This window comes from Polypterus senegalus, chromosome 9 (genome assembly GCF_016835505.1).
Source record: "Polypterus senegalus isolate Bchr_013 chromosome 9, ASM1683550v1, whole genome shotgun sequence".
In the NCBI taxonomy this organism is placed as follows: domain Eukaryota; kingdom Metazoa; phylum Chordata; class Cladistia; order Polypteriformes; family Polypteridae; genus Polypterus; species Polypterus senegalus.
This window is the reverse complement of record NC_053162.1, coordinates 116,342,247-116,359,362: the sequence shown is the minus strand read 5'-3', so window position 1 is coordinate 116,359,362 and position 17,116 is coordinate 116,342,247. Positions and strand designations below refer to the sequence as shown.

The 17,116-nt window shown below is 37.7% G+C and overlaps 1 protein-coding gene and 1 pseudogene across 1 annotated transcript in view; one reads left to right on the top strand and one right to left on the bottom strand.

Annotated features, from left to right (window-relative positions):
• Positions 1–4,819: 4,819 nt before the first annotated feature.
• On the top strand, positions 4,820–5,750 carry LOC120535648 (annotated as a pseudogene).
• Positions 5,751–7,546: 1,796 nt separating this feature from the next.
• The window catches only part of glg1a (golgi glycoprotein 1a), a 247,916-nt gene continuing 238,346 nt past the window's right edge, over positions 7,547–17,116 (bottom strand). Inside the window, exon 25 of the mRNA XM_039762406.1 lies at positions 7,547–11,686. Coding sequence (XP_039618340.1) covers positions 11,519–11,686 — 168 coding nt within the window. The 3' untranslated portion in view covers positions 7,547–11,518. The remainder of the gene's footprint in view (positions 11,687–17,116) is intronic.

Sequence of the window (17,116 nt, the reverse complement as noted above, 5' to 3'; positions counted from 1 at the left end):
CATGCAGTAGTCAATTCTACTAGAAATAAATGCATACATTAACTTCTCAGTATGTTGCCTATTTAGAAAATGTCTTAATTTTCCAACATTAAGATGGAAATGTAGAGAATTCAGTAAGAATTCCTTTGTCAAACCTGGTTCATCAGTGGAGCGAAGACGACATGCTGTACACACAGCTGCTTAGTCAGCAGGATAAGAAATATTTTAAACTTGGTCTTATGTTTTTCTCATTTAGGAGGTGACTGGCCTGAGTGATGATCTTTGGACTCAGATGGCAAAGCTGTTTTCTAAACATTCATTGTACACCAGTTGGCTAGGGCTATCTGAACCAAAAGTGTCTTAAATTGATTTCAGTCTGACTTAATAGGTAGAATATTTGTTAGTTCCATGACAAGGATCAATTTTGGGTCCACCGCTTTTTTTCAATCTACATGCTTCCATTAGGGCAGATTATCTCAAAACACAAGGTAAGCTACCACAGCTATGCACACAACACACAGCTTTATTTATCGATGGCACCCAATGACTCTGACGCTCTTCCCTCTCAGATCCAATGTCTTAGCAGTATTTCCAAATGGATGAGCGGTTACTTTCTTGAACTAAATTGGGATTTAAACAGAAGTCTTAGGGATTGCCAAATTTAGAAATAGTGAGGATATTAGAAATAAACTTGATCACTAGGTTTAAGTCAAGGCAGAGGTAAAGAATTTAGGGGTAATGATGGATTCTGACCTAAACTTTTTATCAAATATTAGCCAAATAGCTAGAGCTGCATTTTTTCACTTGAAGAATACAGCAAAAGATGGGGCTTTTACAGCATTACAAGACACTGAAAGATGAATCCACACATTTGTTTTCAGCCCGCTAGATTGCTGGAAGGTAGAGATAGTTAGGGACTCTGTGATTAAGGGTATTGAAGTGCAGGTTTTTTTTGAGGACATTAGAAGGATTAACATGGGGCACAAATCTTGGTGTAAGATAGAAAAGTATAGGTTTATGGGGCATTTGGACTTCTTTTTGAACAGATGGGACCTATTCCACCATGACGGTTACATCTGAACGGTTAGGTGAGGATTGTTTAAATTAGGGTATGTGAGCAAATAAAGTTTAGGACAGGCCAGGTCCAAAACTGTATATAAGAAGATGAACATTGTAAAAACATGCATAATCATTTTTAGTAATATTAAAAAGGCAAGATGCTGGGGGATATTATTGTCATGGGAGACTTCAACTACCTGAATATCAACTGGGCTAACTTTGTAAATAGTGAACCACAAGTTTTAAACACAGTATGTTTAAACCGCAACACAGGTTGGAGCCCGACTAGATTTTGTAATAATTAGGATAGAATTGAGGGTGTAGAGGTGATTGAACCACTAGAGTCAAGTCACCATAATATTACACAGTTCTAAGTATTTTAGAAGAGCATGGATGGAAGGACCAAAAATTTTAAGTTTAACTTTGGTAGGGCAGATTTTGAGCAGATATGACACTAGGGGTAAATTTAGATAAGATTTTAATTGCGGAGACAGTCAAGAAGCCGTATAAGAGGTTTAGGAATGTTTTACATATAACACAGGACAGGTGCATCACAAGAAATGGAATTAGTAGAAAATTTACTCCGCAGTGGTGAATAAGGACATATAAAAGAATCCACAAAGGAAAAAACAGCTGTATAAGACTAAACTCCAATGTGAATTGTAGGACATATGAGAACATGACAGCGACAATTAAAAAGGATATTATGGAAGCTAAAAGTCAGTTCGAGAGGAATGTAGCAGATAAGGCAAAAGATGAGCCAAAGAGTTTTTTCAGTTGTGGACCCCGGACACCACAGACACAGCCAAAGTTTAGCACACAAGACATGTTTATTCAGCTGTGGGAAACACTTTTGTTTCGTTCCCTACAGTACCACAGTTCCCAAGCACAGTACAATACAGCACCTTTTTCTCTTCTCTCTCTCTCTCCACTCCTTGTGGCAGGTAGCTTCGTCCAGCTTCTCTCAATTTAGGCTCTCGGTGTAGCGGCTGCTGGATCCTTTTATACAGCATCCGCAAGTGTTCCTTCTTCCAGCACCACTTCCAGGTGTGGCAGAAGTGCTGCAACACATGGCTCCGCAATACCTGCAGCATCCAGCTGGTGGAGCCCAACAGGGCTGCACCAAGCTCCAATTCCCATGGAGTCCATGGCACCACTGCAATCCAGGGGGGTTGCCATCTATTGCTCAGGGGGAGATAATGCCCTGAACAAGCTCTTTCCCCGCCAGGTCTTCCAGCTGGGTAAGGGCCCTGATCATTCGCCATACAGTCTTTTAGTAAGGATAAGATTGAGCAACACATGGCAAGAACAGGAGTTTTACTGAAGAGTTCTGTCTGTCAGTCCCTCTCTGCATACCTGACCTTGACTCATGAAATATTGCTGGTTTCCAGCTTGCTAAGAAAAACAGACAGGCACAGGGCTTTTTGTGATTTAACCCTTGCTATACTAACATGCACCAAGATATAATGCTTATTTTCATATATGCTCATGATTCTCTTTGAATACATGCAAATTATCAACCTTAACAATATACTTTTCTATAATTGCAGACAGTGGTGAAAGTGCAAGTGTCCCAGCCCAGGTCTTCTCAAATATTACTTGAGTTAAATTGCTTTCATAAAAGCAGCAACTAGACTTTAAGGTCAGGACTTGAAGCTTACCTGAAACTTATATACAGTATGTAGTATATAGTCCCATCTCTGGTGTTTACCATCCCTCCAAATAAGCAAAAGTAAAAGCAGATTTGTCTGGGAAGCGTTTTTTTTTTTTAAGTTGGACTGTAAAGTGAAGCATACAGACTGTCTTCTGATGACTTGGTGAATGATTTCTACTGTGAATGCAAGAATGGGTGGAAGGGAAAAACATGCCACTCCTGTGAAAGTCAAGGTGATGAAGCCACATGTAACAACGGTGGAACATGCTCTGACGAAGTTGATACTTTTAAATAAATGTGTTCTCCAGGCTGGGAAGAAACTACTTGCAATCTAGCCAAAAATAGTAGTTGCCTGCCAAACCCATGTGAGAATGGAGGTAACCTGTGTTTTCAATGGAGACTCTCTTACCTGTGTTTGTAAAGGTGGCTGGGAAGGTGTTCTATGCACACAAAATACTAATGATTGCAGTCCACACCTCTGCTACAACAGTGTAAAATGTGTGGATGGAGACAACTGATATCGATGTGAATGTGCCCCAGGCTTTGCAGGCCCAGACTGTCATATACAGTGGTGTGAAAAACTATTTGCCCCCTTCCTGATTTCTTATTCTTTTGCATGTTTGTTACACAAAATGTTTCTGATCATCAAACACATTTAACCATTAGTCAAATATAACACAAGTAAACACAAAATGCAGTTTTTAAACGATGGTTTTTATTATTCAGGGAGAAAAAAAAATCCAAACCTACATGGCCCTGTGTGAAAAAGTAATTGCCCCCTGAACATAATAACTGGTTGGGCCATCCTTAGCAGCAATAACTGCAATCAAGCGTTTGCGATAACTTGCAATGAGTCTTTTACAGTGCTCTGGAGGATTTTTGGCCCACTCATCTTTGCAGAATTGTTGTAATTCAGCTTTATTTGAGGGTTTTCTAGCATGAACCGCCTTTTTAAGGTCATGCCATAGCATCTCAATTGGATTCAGGTCAGGACTTTGACTAGGCCACTCCAAAGTCTTCATTTTGTTTTTCTTCAGCCATTCAGAGGTGGATTTGCTGGTGTGTTTTGGGTCATTGTCCTGTTGCAGCACCCAAGATCGCTTCAGCTTGAGTTGACGAACAGATGGCCGGACATTCTCTTTCAGGATTTTTTGGTAGACAGTAGAATTCATGGTTCCATCTATCACAGCAAGCCTTCCAGGTCCTGAAGCAGCAAAACAACCCCAGACCATCACACTACCACCACCATATTTTACTGTTGGTATGATGTTCTTTTTCTGAAATGCTGTGTTCCTTTTATGCCAGAGGTAACGGACATTTGCCTTCCAAAAAGTTCAACTTTTGTCTCATCAGTCCACAAGGTATTTTCCCAAAAGTCTTGGTAATCATTGAGATGTTTCTTAGCAAAATTGAGACGAGCCCTAATGTTCTTTTGATTAACAGTGGTTTGCGTCTTGGAAATCTGCCATGCAGGCCGTTTTTGCCCAGTCTCTTTCTTATGGTGGAGTCGTGAACACTGACCTTAATTGAGGCAAGTGAGGCCTGCAGTTCTTTAGACGTTGTCCTGGGGTCTTTTGTGACCTCTCGGATGAGTTGTCTCTGCGCTCTTGGGGTAATTTTGGTCGGCCGGCCACTCCTGGGAAGGTTCACCACTGTTCCATGTTTTTGCCATTTGTGGATAATGGCTCTCACTGTGGTTCGCTGGAGTCCCAAAGCTTTAGAAATGGCTTTATAACCTTTACCAGACTGATAGATATCAATTACTTCTGTTCTCATTTGTTCCTGAATTTCTTTGGATCTTGGCATGATGTCTAGCTTTTGAGGTGCTTTTGGTCTACTTCTCTGTGTCAGACAGCTCCTATTTAAGTGATTTCTTGATTGAAACAGGTGTGGCAGTAATCAGTCCTGGGGGTGGCTACGGAAATTGAACTCGGGGGTGTGATACACCACAGTTAGGTTATTTTGTAACAAGGGGGCAATTACTTTTCACACAGGGCCATGTAGGTTTGGATTTTTTTTTCTCCCTAAATAATAAAAACCATCATTTAAAAACTGCATTTTGTGTTTACTTGTGTTATATTTCACCAATGGTTGAATGTGTTTGATGATCAGAAACATTTTGTGTGACAAACATGCAAAAGAATAAGAAATCAGGAAGGGGGCAAATAGTTTTTCACACCACTGTAAATATCAATGAATGTCAGTCATACCCATGTGCATTTGGGGCAACGTGTGGATGAAATTAATGGTTATCACTGCATTTGTCCCCCTGGCAGAAAAGGACCCAGATGTGAGGAAGCTGCTGGAAGACCTTGTATTGTCAACAGTCAGGTCATACAAAATGGTAACAGTTGGGAGGAGGACTGTAACACATGCATGTGCCTAAATGGAAAGATTACATGTACAAAGGTTGACTGTGGACCCAAATCATGTTGGATACATGGCAAAGCCCGTGATGACTGCCCACTGGATCACATTTGTATTCTTATCAGAGAGGACCAGTGTTTTGTGCCCCCTTGTACTGGACTTGGTGAATGCTGGGAATCCAATCAACCACCAAATAGACTGAAATGCTCTCCTGGTTCAACTTTTCAGGATGAAAGCTGTGCTAACATTACTTTCACCTTTAATAAGGAGATGATGCATCCAGGCCTTAGCACTGGACATATCTGTAAAGAGCTACGCAGTCTCTTTGTTATGAGAAACCTTTCATTGGAGTATTCACTCTATATGAAATGCGAACCTTCAACTACAGCCAATAACGAAATCCATGTGTTCATTTCTGCAGAAGATCAAAGGCAGGGCAGAAACCCTATCAAGGACATCACTGACAAAATTATTGATCTCTTCAGTAAACGTGATGCAAACAGCAGCATCATATCAGTCATAGCTGAAGTCCAGGTACAGCAACGTTAGCTTCAGACTAAGACAGATTACCTGGTACCTTTGCTGAGTTCCGTTTTTATTGTCATTTGGATCTTTGCTTTGATCACTGCTTTCCAGTGGTGTATGCGCAGACAGTGAAAGCAAAGCACTCACACGCATACACCGGTCGAGGACACCACTACCAACAATGTTCGCGAACAACTCAAAACAGATAAAAAAATCCAATAGAGAAACAAACTGATTATGAAAATAAAAACTGTATAATTGCAAAAATTAGGACACACTGAAGTAGAAGACGAAGATGTGGACAAGCATCTGCAGAAGACTAGGTTTATCAATGGCCAGTTTACACACTGGTTGACAGAGAAGACAAATCTGCACATACCACACCAACGAAAAACCCAAACTGGACAAACAAACAAGACAGAGACTTGGAAACAGCACAGAGTTTAAATCGATTGGAATATATTGTATATCAGACAGAAGAGCTGCCATGCATTGTCAGTCACGGTTAGTGATGGCTTCAGCTTAGTAGTAAATGTTGTGTAACATCAACCTAAGGGTGTTATTCACATAGAGAATCTCTGTGTTTAGTTTAAGTTTCGACAAGCTGGCTTACACTGGCAAAGGTAGTTGTTGTGGTAGGCAAGAACACAGAGGGCTGCATTTCATGTCTACATAAAGTTAGTTACAAGAACCATTGCAAAAAGCCCACCTGAAGAAAGCACTTTAAGCTAAATTTGTATGAAAATGTGCTATATAAATAAATGTTGTTGTTGACTTTACACTCCTAGACAAACTAAATGAACTCTACTACAAGTCTGATGTACAAAATGAGACAAACACACGGGCTAAATATTCAGGCTCATGAAGAACAAGAGAATGTCTGACACAAATAACGTTATAACTTTACAAATCGCTAAGCACTGCACTTTCAAGTGAAACTTTTTATGCACCACTTCTTTCTTACTAGGAAAAAGTGGCTTACTGAATATCAGATGCTACTTATTTACTTAGTCGCTTGTCCATTTCAATGGCAGCTTGTACTTGATTGGCACTCTCTCACTAGAGGTCTGTCTGTATACTGCTGAGCCTCTCCATTATGCTTTGTGGTTGGCCACCTACTTGTACCTAAAATAAATGCTTTCTGCCTATGTCCTCACCTTCTACTAGTGGTAATGCAATACTGTTCTAGTGCTACAAAGTGCACTATCCAAATATTTTTTATATGTCTCAACTTCTTCCCAGAATGGGAAATGCTTAACTGCAAAACTGTGCATGTCTTGAACATTGCAAGCATATTACTGAATGACTTGACATGTGGATTTAAGCAACATGAGTAACAGGAGATTTTTTCCATGGACGTTTTTAATTTTGTTCGTTGCTGTTCAGTGCTGGTCACCAGAGGCCCCCATTCTATCAGAAAAAATCCTTATACATACTCCATGATAATAGGAGATTAAAAACTTTCTTGGCCATCAGTACAAACTACACAGGGTAAATATTAAAAAATAACAATCAGAAAATTCATTTAGGTCAAATTTAACATTGGTAGGTTGGGTACATCTTCTTGCTGGGAAAATGAAAACAAACAGTCCAGTCACAGATGTGCTTGCGTTTTTCTAGCCTGTTTCCTATAAAACAAACCAAGAATTCTGTGGAAAACACTTAGAAATATAACATGTTGAGGAAGATACATCTACAAGTTTACAAAAAATATTTTCCTTTGTTAATTTTAAGTTCAAAATTAAGGTACGTTTAGGGTTTTACTTAAAGTAAAACACTGCCACTTTGTTACTGCCAGGAGTCAGTCCCTATGTACAAAGGGCCCAATAGTTATATTCTGAGAGACCAATCAAGTACAGTCTGACAGGAAACTTAAAACTCCAAAATTAAATTATAAGTTCATGCAAAAAATGTTATCACTTAGCAAAATAAAGTGCGTAATCAAGGACAAACACTCAAATGTAAAAACCTGCAGACTTTTTATTAATAAATTGTCCAATTTTATCTGTACAGAAATCAAAAAATGTGCAAGATATTACTCTTTGTTATATCTCAAAGTTACATGGCAGAGTCAGTAGAACAAAATTGGTATATTCATGTTTTATACATGAAAGAAGTTGTACAAAACCAATGCTCTATTTAAGGAAATTTCACTCTTTACTGACAAATATAAGCTACTGGTTTCAAGAACATCTGACAGGCCTTTTTAACCTAGCGACTGATGGCTGGAGATGCACAAAATGAAAACAAAAGTTTGGTTGTGTTGTATTACTAGATAAAAAAAAATTACTCATTCATCTTCAAAATTCCCCAGTTGCAGACAATGCTTATTTTATAGTTCAAGTTCATACTAAATCCATTATGAAAGGGCTGTTGGCTTCTAGATTATTAAAAGACAGTTCTAAAACACTGCAAAATTAACTGGCACAATTGTTGCAAACATATTGGTGAGGCCTAACTCTTGTTATAATATACCCAACATTCCCCCATTTTCTACTCTTTTTAAATGCAAATATCCTTATGTTTTTCATTACTATTTATTGCAGTATGGGCATTACAACATCCACAAGTCTACATATTTAATCAGTATTAACCAACATTTTCTTACCTGCTCTCTTTTCTGACAATACTGAAACAAAATAATTGCCCCATTTTACATTTACTCATTACTCCTGGTGGTATAAACAAATTATTGTTTAAATCTTACAATTAGATAAGGGTATCATATGTTAAATGTACACTGCTTGGTACACCAGTGAATTTCAAATTAAAGCAGAAATATATGCTTTAATATTATTTCCCAAACTGCTCCCAGAGCAAATTTCTTTAATAAACAGTTAATTATCAGCTCAGCTGCTTTAGCTAATCACATTAAGAATACCAATTTCACCAGTATGACAAATTAGTGTTCCTCAATACAAGAAAACACATTTTTGGAAGAGAAACAATCAAATGAAACATTTTACTGGCAAAAAAATAAACCTAAAATCAAAATGGGATCTCACAAATTTAACATGTAACTATAACTAAAATTACAGTTATTTTGTTCTACAAAATCTGGACATTTTGAATCATGTATAGTCTATAAACACACACATTTTCATTTTATGCAAAATTAAGAATACAGCATAAGCCCACAAACAAAGCCAGTACAAGTGTTTTTGTTTTACCTTTGAAAAGATTATTCAGCTTGTAAAAATCTCCAAAATCAACAATGGTAATCTCGGACATCAAGTAGTAGTATAGCTAAATTTAAGACCAATAGGCTTCATTTACAGTCTGAGCCAGAAAATAGGACACTTTCAGTGTTTTTAATGGCCTCTGTGGTTGAGGGACCACTGTCAGGTATTTACACTTCAATATACAAGTATCACTTGAAATTTATGTTTTTAGATATAGCCTTATTAGCATGCTTTCATGTTTGCTTTCAGAGTTTCAAGATGCTGAACAGGCAAAACAATTAACATATTAGAGTAATATTTGGGCAAAACATCTTGCCTGTAGTCATTCCAGTCTTCTTTTCTTCAAAATGAAACAATATATTGAAGGCAAATGGTAAATTGTTACTAAACCTGCAAAGTTATTTTATATTAATAACTCACAATTCACATAAACAAATAAAATAAACAGTGTCACTTATATTCTATTCATTAAAACCTATAAACAGAAAAAAAAAACTTTAAATTCATTAAATCTTTAATCTGTGCAATCCAATTTTAAGGGTCATGGTGGGCTGAAGCCTATCCTGGCAGCACCGACTGCAAAGCAGGAACCAACCCTGGACATGGCACCTGTCAGTCAAATAGCACACATACCCAAACACACACAACCACATATTATGACAGACTAAAGATGAAAAAAAAGGTGGAAAAAAAGTGTTCAACTTAACAAATGCATATATAGAAGATGCATAATTCAAAAGATCACATATTCTGTAAAATAATGCAGACCCAAAATTAACTACTAGTACCAACATTTATGGCTTCATCTTTTCAACTGCTCCTGCACAGCTAGAATATGCAGTGACATTTGGTATTACAGAGATTACCATTTACATTAAACATCTATCTGGTCTCACCTCTACCAATTAATTTATTTAGGCTCCTCAAACTAACCTCTGCCACGCTGAAAGAATCTCCATCCACCAATCCATTCCTTTTCTGAATCTAATTTTCTGAGTGCAAGGCAGTATTGACACACAGACGTTCTGGCAACAATGCACTTAAGGCAGGAACAAACTGGGAGCACAAATGAGCCAATCAGTTAGCTATCAACCCATAGAATGTTGTAGAGGAAAGAACTCAACGTTTCCTACAAAAACCTGCTTGAACAAGAGGATAGATAAGCACACTCGCACAGAAAAAAAACAGCAAGTCTTGAAAACAGTCTCAGCTTCTTGTGCAGTACCATATTGTCTAAATGGCAAATTTTAAGATTGTCCCATACTAAAACACTGCTGTACAGAGGATAACCACAGATAAAAGGAAGGAAACCAGAGGAAAACTGAAAAGAAAGGCTTTACTAATTTATTTTAATAAATAGTTATATTTGGCCAAAATGAAAGTGAGATGAGTTAAATAAAAAATAAAAAAATACAAACTACCTTTTGGAAAATACACTTCCAACAGTTGCTCTTTCGGATTAATTGAACACAGAGCAAAAAAAGAACCTTGATTTCATCTCAAAGAACAATAACTCTAAATCAATACTCACTTTAAGGGTATTCAGCCTTCTTTAGGACAAAAGATAGAAAATGTATTCATCAGCCTCAGAATGCAGTTAAATAGGTGAATCATTTGTAAAGACCAGGAGAATGCTAAAGATGGGAAGAGGACATGCAACTTCTTCACATGGCAGGAAGAAACTTGCAAGATTCATATTGTTTTTTGCAAGGAGGTGACTGATGCAAAATGTACCCAACTTACAGATACAGGAGAAGTAAACATGACTCTAAAAACTGTAAAAGGCAGAATCTTCATGATCTGGAATACTGCACTCCAAGGCAACAAAAATTTTGATATGGTTACATGTAAAAGAAGATCCATTCAATTTTCATTTTACAGCAGTCTACTAGACCTCCAGCTATAGCCATTCAATAATCTAAAATAATTTTATAGGCTCAAAGGCTCAAAACAGTCACATTTCAAAAGCTGGAAGTCTTGCTGAGGACTGAGCAATATTTAACAATCCCCTAAACCCTGCCCACCCCAACCAAAAAAAAACAAAAAAAAAAAACAATGTGTGCAAATAACCTTCAATTTGTATCCTAAAATATTAAAACAGTCAAACTTTAAAGCCAGCATACAGGAAATCAATAGTTCTGTCCAAGTAAAAATATACATCTTTTCCATCTGTGCCAAGAGCCCCTCTCTTCTGAAAAACCCTGCCGCCCATTCCCAATGAAGTGCAATACCAACATGGAAAAAAAAAATGGCACCGCAAAAAAAGGAAGTGGTTAGATGTTAAAGAGCATTAGTGCTACTCACCAGCACCAGACCAAACCCAAAACTACCCCTCCCCCATTCCCCAAAAATTGCATAAGAAAATAAAACATGCAGAAGCAAAAGTGACAGAGAATTCTGAATGATTCATCTTTACATCAAGAACTCCTTGAGCCCTCATGTTAAGGTCCATTTGATTGAAGGATGGCAGATATACACAGTGGATAAACACGACTAAAAGTAACTGAACAAGTCTCTTAGCTGGCAGGAGGGGAACAACCTGCCTTGTCAAACTCAGGCTTGACTGTAAGACAGGTGGAATCACTGCTGAAGCTTCAGCTGGAGAAGAGTGGCACTGAAGGAATTTAGCTGCAAGGTGTTCCCCAGAGCTTGGCTGTACAGGTCCAAGACATGACAGAATGATGAGAGCAGTGGTTGGTAAAAGGCAGGAATAGACCGAGGAAAAACTGGGGTACATACAATTAAGGTAGTTCTACCTGTCCTTAAGCTCACGTGTTACACGCTTGGTTATACGGCCACAAAGAATTCCAACCAGGAACAGCATACAAACACAAAGTGCCATCATTGACAGTATGTAGTTCTTTGAAGGAGACATCACCACTTGCATAGCCAGGTCAGCAAACCCCTCTGCTGGTGCTACCTGCCGGAGAAACACAGAATAACAGTGTTTAAATGCAAATACGATTTAAAAAGTTATAATAGACTATTACAACCAAGTTTCACTTTCATTTTCTAAATCTTATTACAAGAAAGAACGATGTACTGTATACAAACTTAAAAACAAAAACTGTTGGAACCAAGAATTCTTTACCAAAAAAATAACAGAATTTCTTATTTCTATTAAAGTCAGGGTGAAAGAGTTCATAAATTGAAACACACACCAGTACTGTGACAGAACTATGTCCAAACACTATCATTTAACACTAGAATTACCAGACCCTACGAAAAAACTCGTAATTCCGTCCCACCTTAAATCGCTTCTTAAATCCCTTCACACCTCTCTGCCAGCGTCCTTTGTCCTCGAAATGTGCTGTGATAAAGAGAAGCTAGAAGCAGCCGGCTAGTCCATCCCCCCACCAATTTAGAACGTGCACGAACTTCTCTCAGCTCATGCCTTGATTGAGTATCTGGGAGTGAAGTGGAGTTTTACAGTGGAAATAATAGATTGTTATTTGGAACACACGCATTTCATGTCTGTTCCGTTTCTACAGTAATCTGTGTAAACACATTGTAAAAACACAAACGTTTTTTATATTCTAGTAGTAGATGACAAAATATAGACATAAACTATATAATGTATGAAGCCTGAAGTCCAAATATCAAAGAAACATTTTCACAAAAGGTACAAATATAACACAATAATTGCGCTTTAATTCAAAAATATAACTGCAGAAACAAAAAGCCGCCTTAACATGCGACATTGACACCCATTTATTGTAACTGCCTCCGTGGTGCAATAGAATCTGTTCCCGCCTGGGAATCAAAAGGTCGCGAGTTCGATCCTGCACCACTCTCTTTTGAGAAGTAAACTGCTCTTAGTCTTACTGTTTTAGAATAAAAGCATACATTTAATTTCAGTCTGTAACAGCCGGTGCAATTTATGACCACGATGCATATTGAATAAAAAGAAAATCAAGTGACGGTGAGATACGAAGAAGGCAGCTTCGCCAGTGCTTGTGTGTCAGAACTTTTTTGGGGGGTTGCGTTAGTATGCATTATGGTACACTGCAGAGCTATAGCGCGTCTTTATGTGAAAACAGCTGTGTCAGATGGGGTGGGTTGTATGGATTGATTCTGAACGCAACTGAGAGAATGAAAAGTGAATATATAAAAAAAAAACAAAGCTAACCTTAACAAGGATCATAAATTGCACCGGCTGTTACAGACTGAAATCAAATGTATGCTTTTATTCTAAAATAGTAAGACTAAGAGCAGTTTACTTCTCAAAAGAGAGTGGTGCAGGATCGAACTCGCGACCTTTTGATTCCCAGGCGGGAACTGATTCTATTGCACCACGGAGTCAGTTACAATAAACGGGTGTCAATGTCGCATGTTAAGGCGGCTTTTTGTTTCTGCAGTTATTATTTTTTAATAAAAGTGCAATTATTGTGTTATATTTGTACCTTTTGTGAAAATGTTTCTTTGATATTTGGACTTCAGGCTTCATACATTATATAGTTTATGTCTACATTTTGTCATCTACTACTAGAATATAAAAACGTTCGTTTTAACAATGTGTTTACACAGATTACTGTAGAAACGGAACAGACATGAAATGCGTGTGTTCCAAATAACGATCTATTATTTCACTCCCAGATACTCAATCAAGGCATGAGCTGGGAGAAGTTCGTGCATGTTCTAAATTGGTGGGGGGATGGAATAGCAGGCTGCTTCTAGCTTCTCTTTATCACAGCACATTTCGAGGACAAAGGACGCTGGCGGAGGTGTGTGATGGGATTTAAGAAGCGATTTAAGGTGGGACGGAAATACGAGTTTTTTCGTAGGCTCTGGTAATTCTAGTGTTAATGTACACTGTTAAATGAAAAAGTAAAATCTAATATGTTAGTGGAGGAACATCTGAATTAATCAAAAATACAAACCAATGAGGCACATCTAAGTAGCGTGATGTCTATAGGTTCACTGAATCCATGCTGCTTGCCAGGGCTAGGCAGATTATCACCTGAAGATTTCAACATTTCTGGAAGGACTTGACACTGCCATATCATTCTCTCTACTCTACTAAATTACTGTAAATCATACAATGAAGTCAGCTCTGATCATTGGATCAGGGTAAAGACTCAGCAATTATCGTCGTTTCCTTAGTGAATTTTTTATGACACATGATGGTTTTGGTGATTGGTTCTAACACAAGGTCAAGTTCTTGTATTCTTCTTCTACAACAATTCTGCAGTTCTACTTTTTGCCCAAGAGGCAGCCTCTATTACCACAGCTGGTTAACCATACTCTGGAGCCTCTTGTAATAACCTTCCATACCTACAAATTCATAAATTCAGTTTTAGTTAATGGTTTTGTTCAAAAAGAACTATTTTATGCTGATGACATCTTACTTTATTAAGGTAATTTGCCACACAACCTCTTTCATGCCCTGTGATTTTTTTTTCTCCGAGTCTCTTTAAGGTTATAAAATCAAGTGGTACAAATCTGCTCTTCTGCCGCTAAACTCTCCTTTACAATCAATGCACCATCTCATCACCCATTCCAGGGGCTGATTCTATTAAAATTTTTCATCAATACAATAAAGAACATGGTCCAATTATTTTTACATATATAAAGGTTTTAACACTAAAATGACCAAATCCAACAAAAAAACTCGTAAACCAGGCCCATCTTAAATCCCTTCGTACCTCTCCGTCAGCATCTTTGGTCTTGTAAATGGCTCTGGTAATTCTAGTGTTAAGGAATCCATCATTCATGTGTCCTCTCTCCAGTTAACATTTTGTTACAGAATGGCTACTTTTAAAGTAACCATTAATTCTAATCTTAACTATATCAGTGCTCTATTGCCATATTCCCTTCCTATCAAATACTGGTCTAATATTATTTTCTGTATCCATCCTAATTACAGAAAGAACTGGAGGTGGAATATCTTTTCCAGACATGGAGTGCTATCATGGGACATTTGTTCTACGACCTGAACTTGTTCTCCCAATCCCACAATTCTATCCCCTGACTTTCCACTGACAATAAAAATCACATGCTAAGGTCTCAAATAACTTTCCTATTTGCTCCAATAAAGCTTAATATCTCATTCATTACACGTTGGCCAAATTATCATTTATCTGGTGAGTAAGTGGTATAAAATAATTCATTAGATCAGTGCTTACAATGATATTGGCTATTGAAACCCTGCCTTGTGTATTGGTGGGAAACCCATCGTTTTTTCCAGCATGGTCAGAAAAAGGCATCTCTATCCAAGTGTATACTTTTTTAACTGATACTGGTCTTGTACATTTCAGTCTCTGAGGCACAGTTATGCTATCCCTCCCAAGTCTGTAACTCCCTAGTCATTTTCTAACTTCAGTTTATACTTCAATACATGTTTATCATGTATGGCAGTAAGTGGGCGTGTTAATTTTTTTTTCATTTTATATAATTTAATAAATTAATGTTTTAGTCAGGCAGTCATTTATATCTGCACTTGGTTGTTGTTACTTAATAAACATACGATTACAAAAACAAAATATAAAAAATACCCAAACACAGAGCAACAGGACTCTGTTACTACCTTGAACCGATCTGTGGCAAAATACAAAAAGCACAGGTAATTGCCATAGGAGAGCATAACCTTTTGCTGGAGCAGACTTCCATGCCAATTCCACAATCAAATAGGTTCTGAATTGTGTTGACTCTACTTCAACAGAATTGTGAGAAAGGCATTTAACCTTGGATGTGGAACCAAAAATAGCTACTCCCATTTATGATGCTAAAACTACCTTATATACTCAAGTATAAGTCTGGTCCTGAAACCTGAAAAGTCGATCATAAAATCAGACCCCAACTTATATGCCTGTTCAAAAATGCAACACTAAATTTTTTTTTTTTTTTAACATCTTCTTGCCTCCTTCAATCTTGCATCAGTTTCTCAGACGCATCAAATTTTGTTGCAGCAGTGCAGTTACCAATTTATTTCGCTACTTCAACGACCTTTAATTTAAAACCAGCTTCACATTATCGGATGCTCCATCGTAGATAAGGGATGCTCTTACGATAAAGGTGTATGAGGGTGTGAGATACAAAAAACACAAATCAGTGCAAACGATGCTTCAGAATAGTTTGGGTCTTACTGTGTAGTCACATATGCACAAGAGAGAGAGAGTTTAGGACCATGCGCTGAAAAAAGTGCATTGTCCCATCCACATTGGGGGAAAAAAAAGGCAGTGTGCTCCGTGGTTACTCTCTTATGTGGCCGTTAGCATATCATAATCTCTTGGAACAATAGTGTGAGTTTTCCACATTCAACTTACACGACCAACAGAACACCAGAAATTACACGGTACTACATTTATAGAAAAACTTGAGTTATTAAAAGGTGTAACAACTTACTAAGAAATAACATATAAATGCAGAGAAGGAGAGGATAACTAAAAGATTTCCACTACCTCTGGCCTTGATGGGTCATGGAGACACTGTGAACCCACAGTATTTAAGATTCAGGAGTACATTTCACCATTGAGATGTACATTTTTATTTATTTGTTTATTAGCTCTACATTACATAAAAGAAGAGAGCAACTCTTTCTGACATTTAACATAGTAATTACATTGTTATTAGTGCTAAAGACATCTACCCTGAATATTCCCATAGGCAGTTTTCATTGGGTCACTTCTGTATAACTGGTACATTTCCAAACTTATTCTTTGCAAAAATCTTAATGGCATTAACAAACTGTTTGCCAAGGTTATACCTGCTATCTGCTTGAACTTTGAAACACCCATCACAGATTATTTCCTTCATCAACAATAGAAAAAAGATTACCCAAGTATGATTTTCCTTGTGCAGTTTTAAAATCAATAGTGCAAAAATATTTTAACATTTTACCTAGCTCGGCAAACATACACTGTTAGAAAACCTTGGATTACTTCTGGCACATTACATTCTAAGTGGCTGCTACATTGGTACAGACTTTTTATAAACGTTAAGGGTACCTTTAGAAAAAGCAGGTACAGTGGAACATCGGGTCACGAATGTCTCGGACCTGGTACAAATCGGGTTACGACCAAAAAGTTCAAACTTTTGCATCTGTTCACGACCACACACTCGGGTGACGAACAAGCCAGTTTCCCTTCTGGTTCGTACGTGCTGATGATTTCCGCACGCGTTCAGTCTCTCCCTGTGCAGTGAGCGAGAGAGAGAGAGAGAGAGAGCAGGCTGACCGCGTAAGGCTGAGAAAGCAGTTAAAGGATGCACCGGGCTTGTTTTTAAAGAGACTAATTCGAGTGTATTTAATGAAGACTTTATTCTTTTGGATTTTAACCTTCACTTCTGTTTACTGCGATAGGTTCATAGTGTGCATTGTTGCAATATTACTTTTCTTGGTTGTTTATTAACT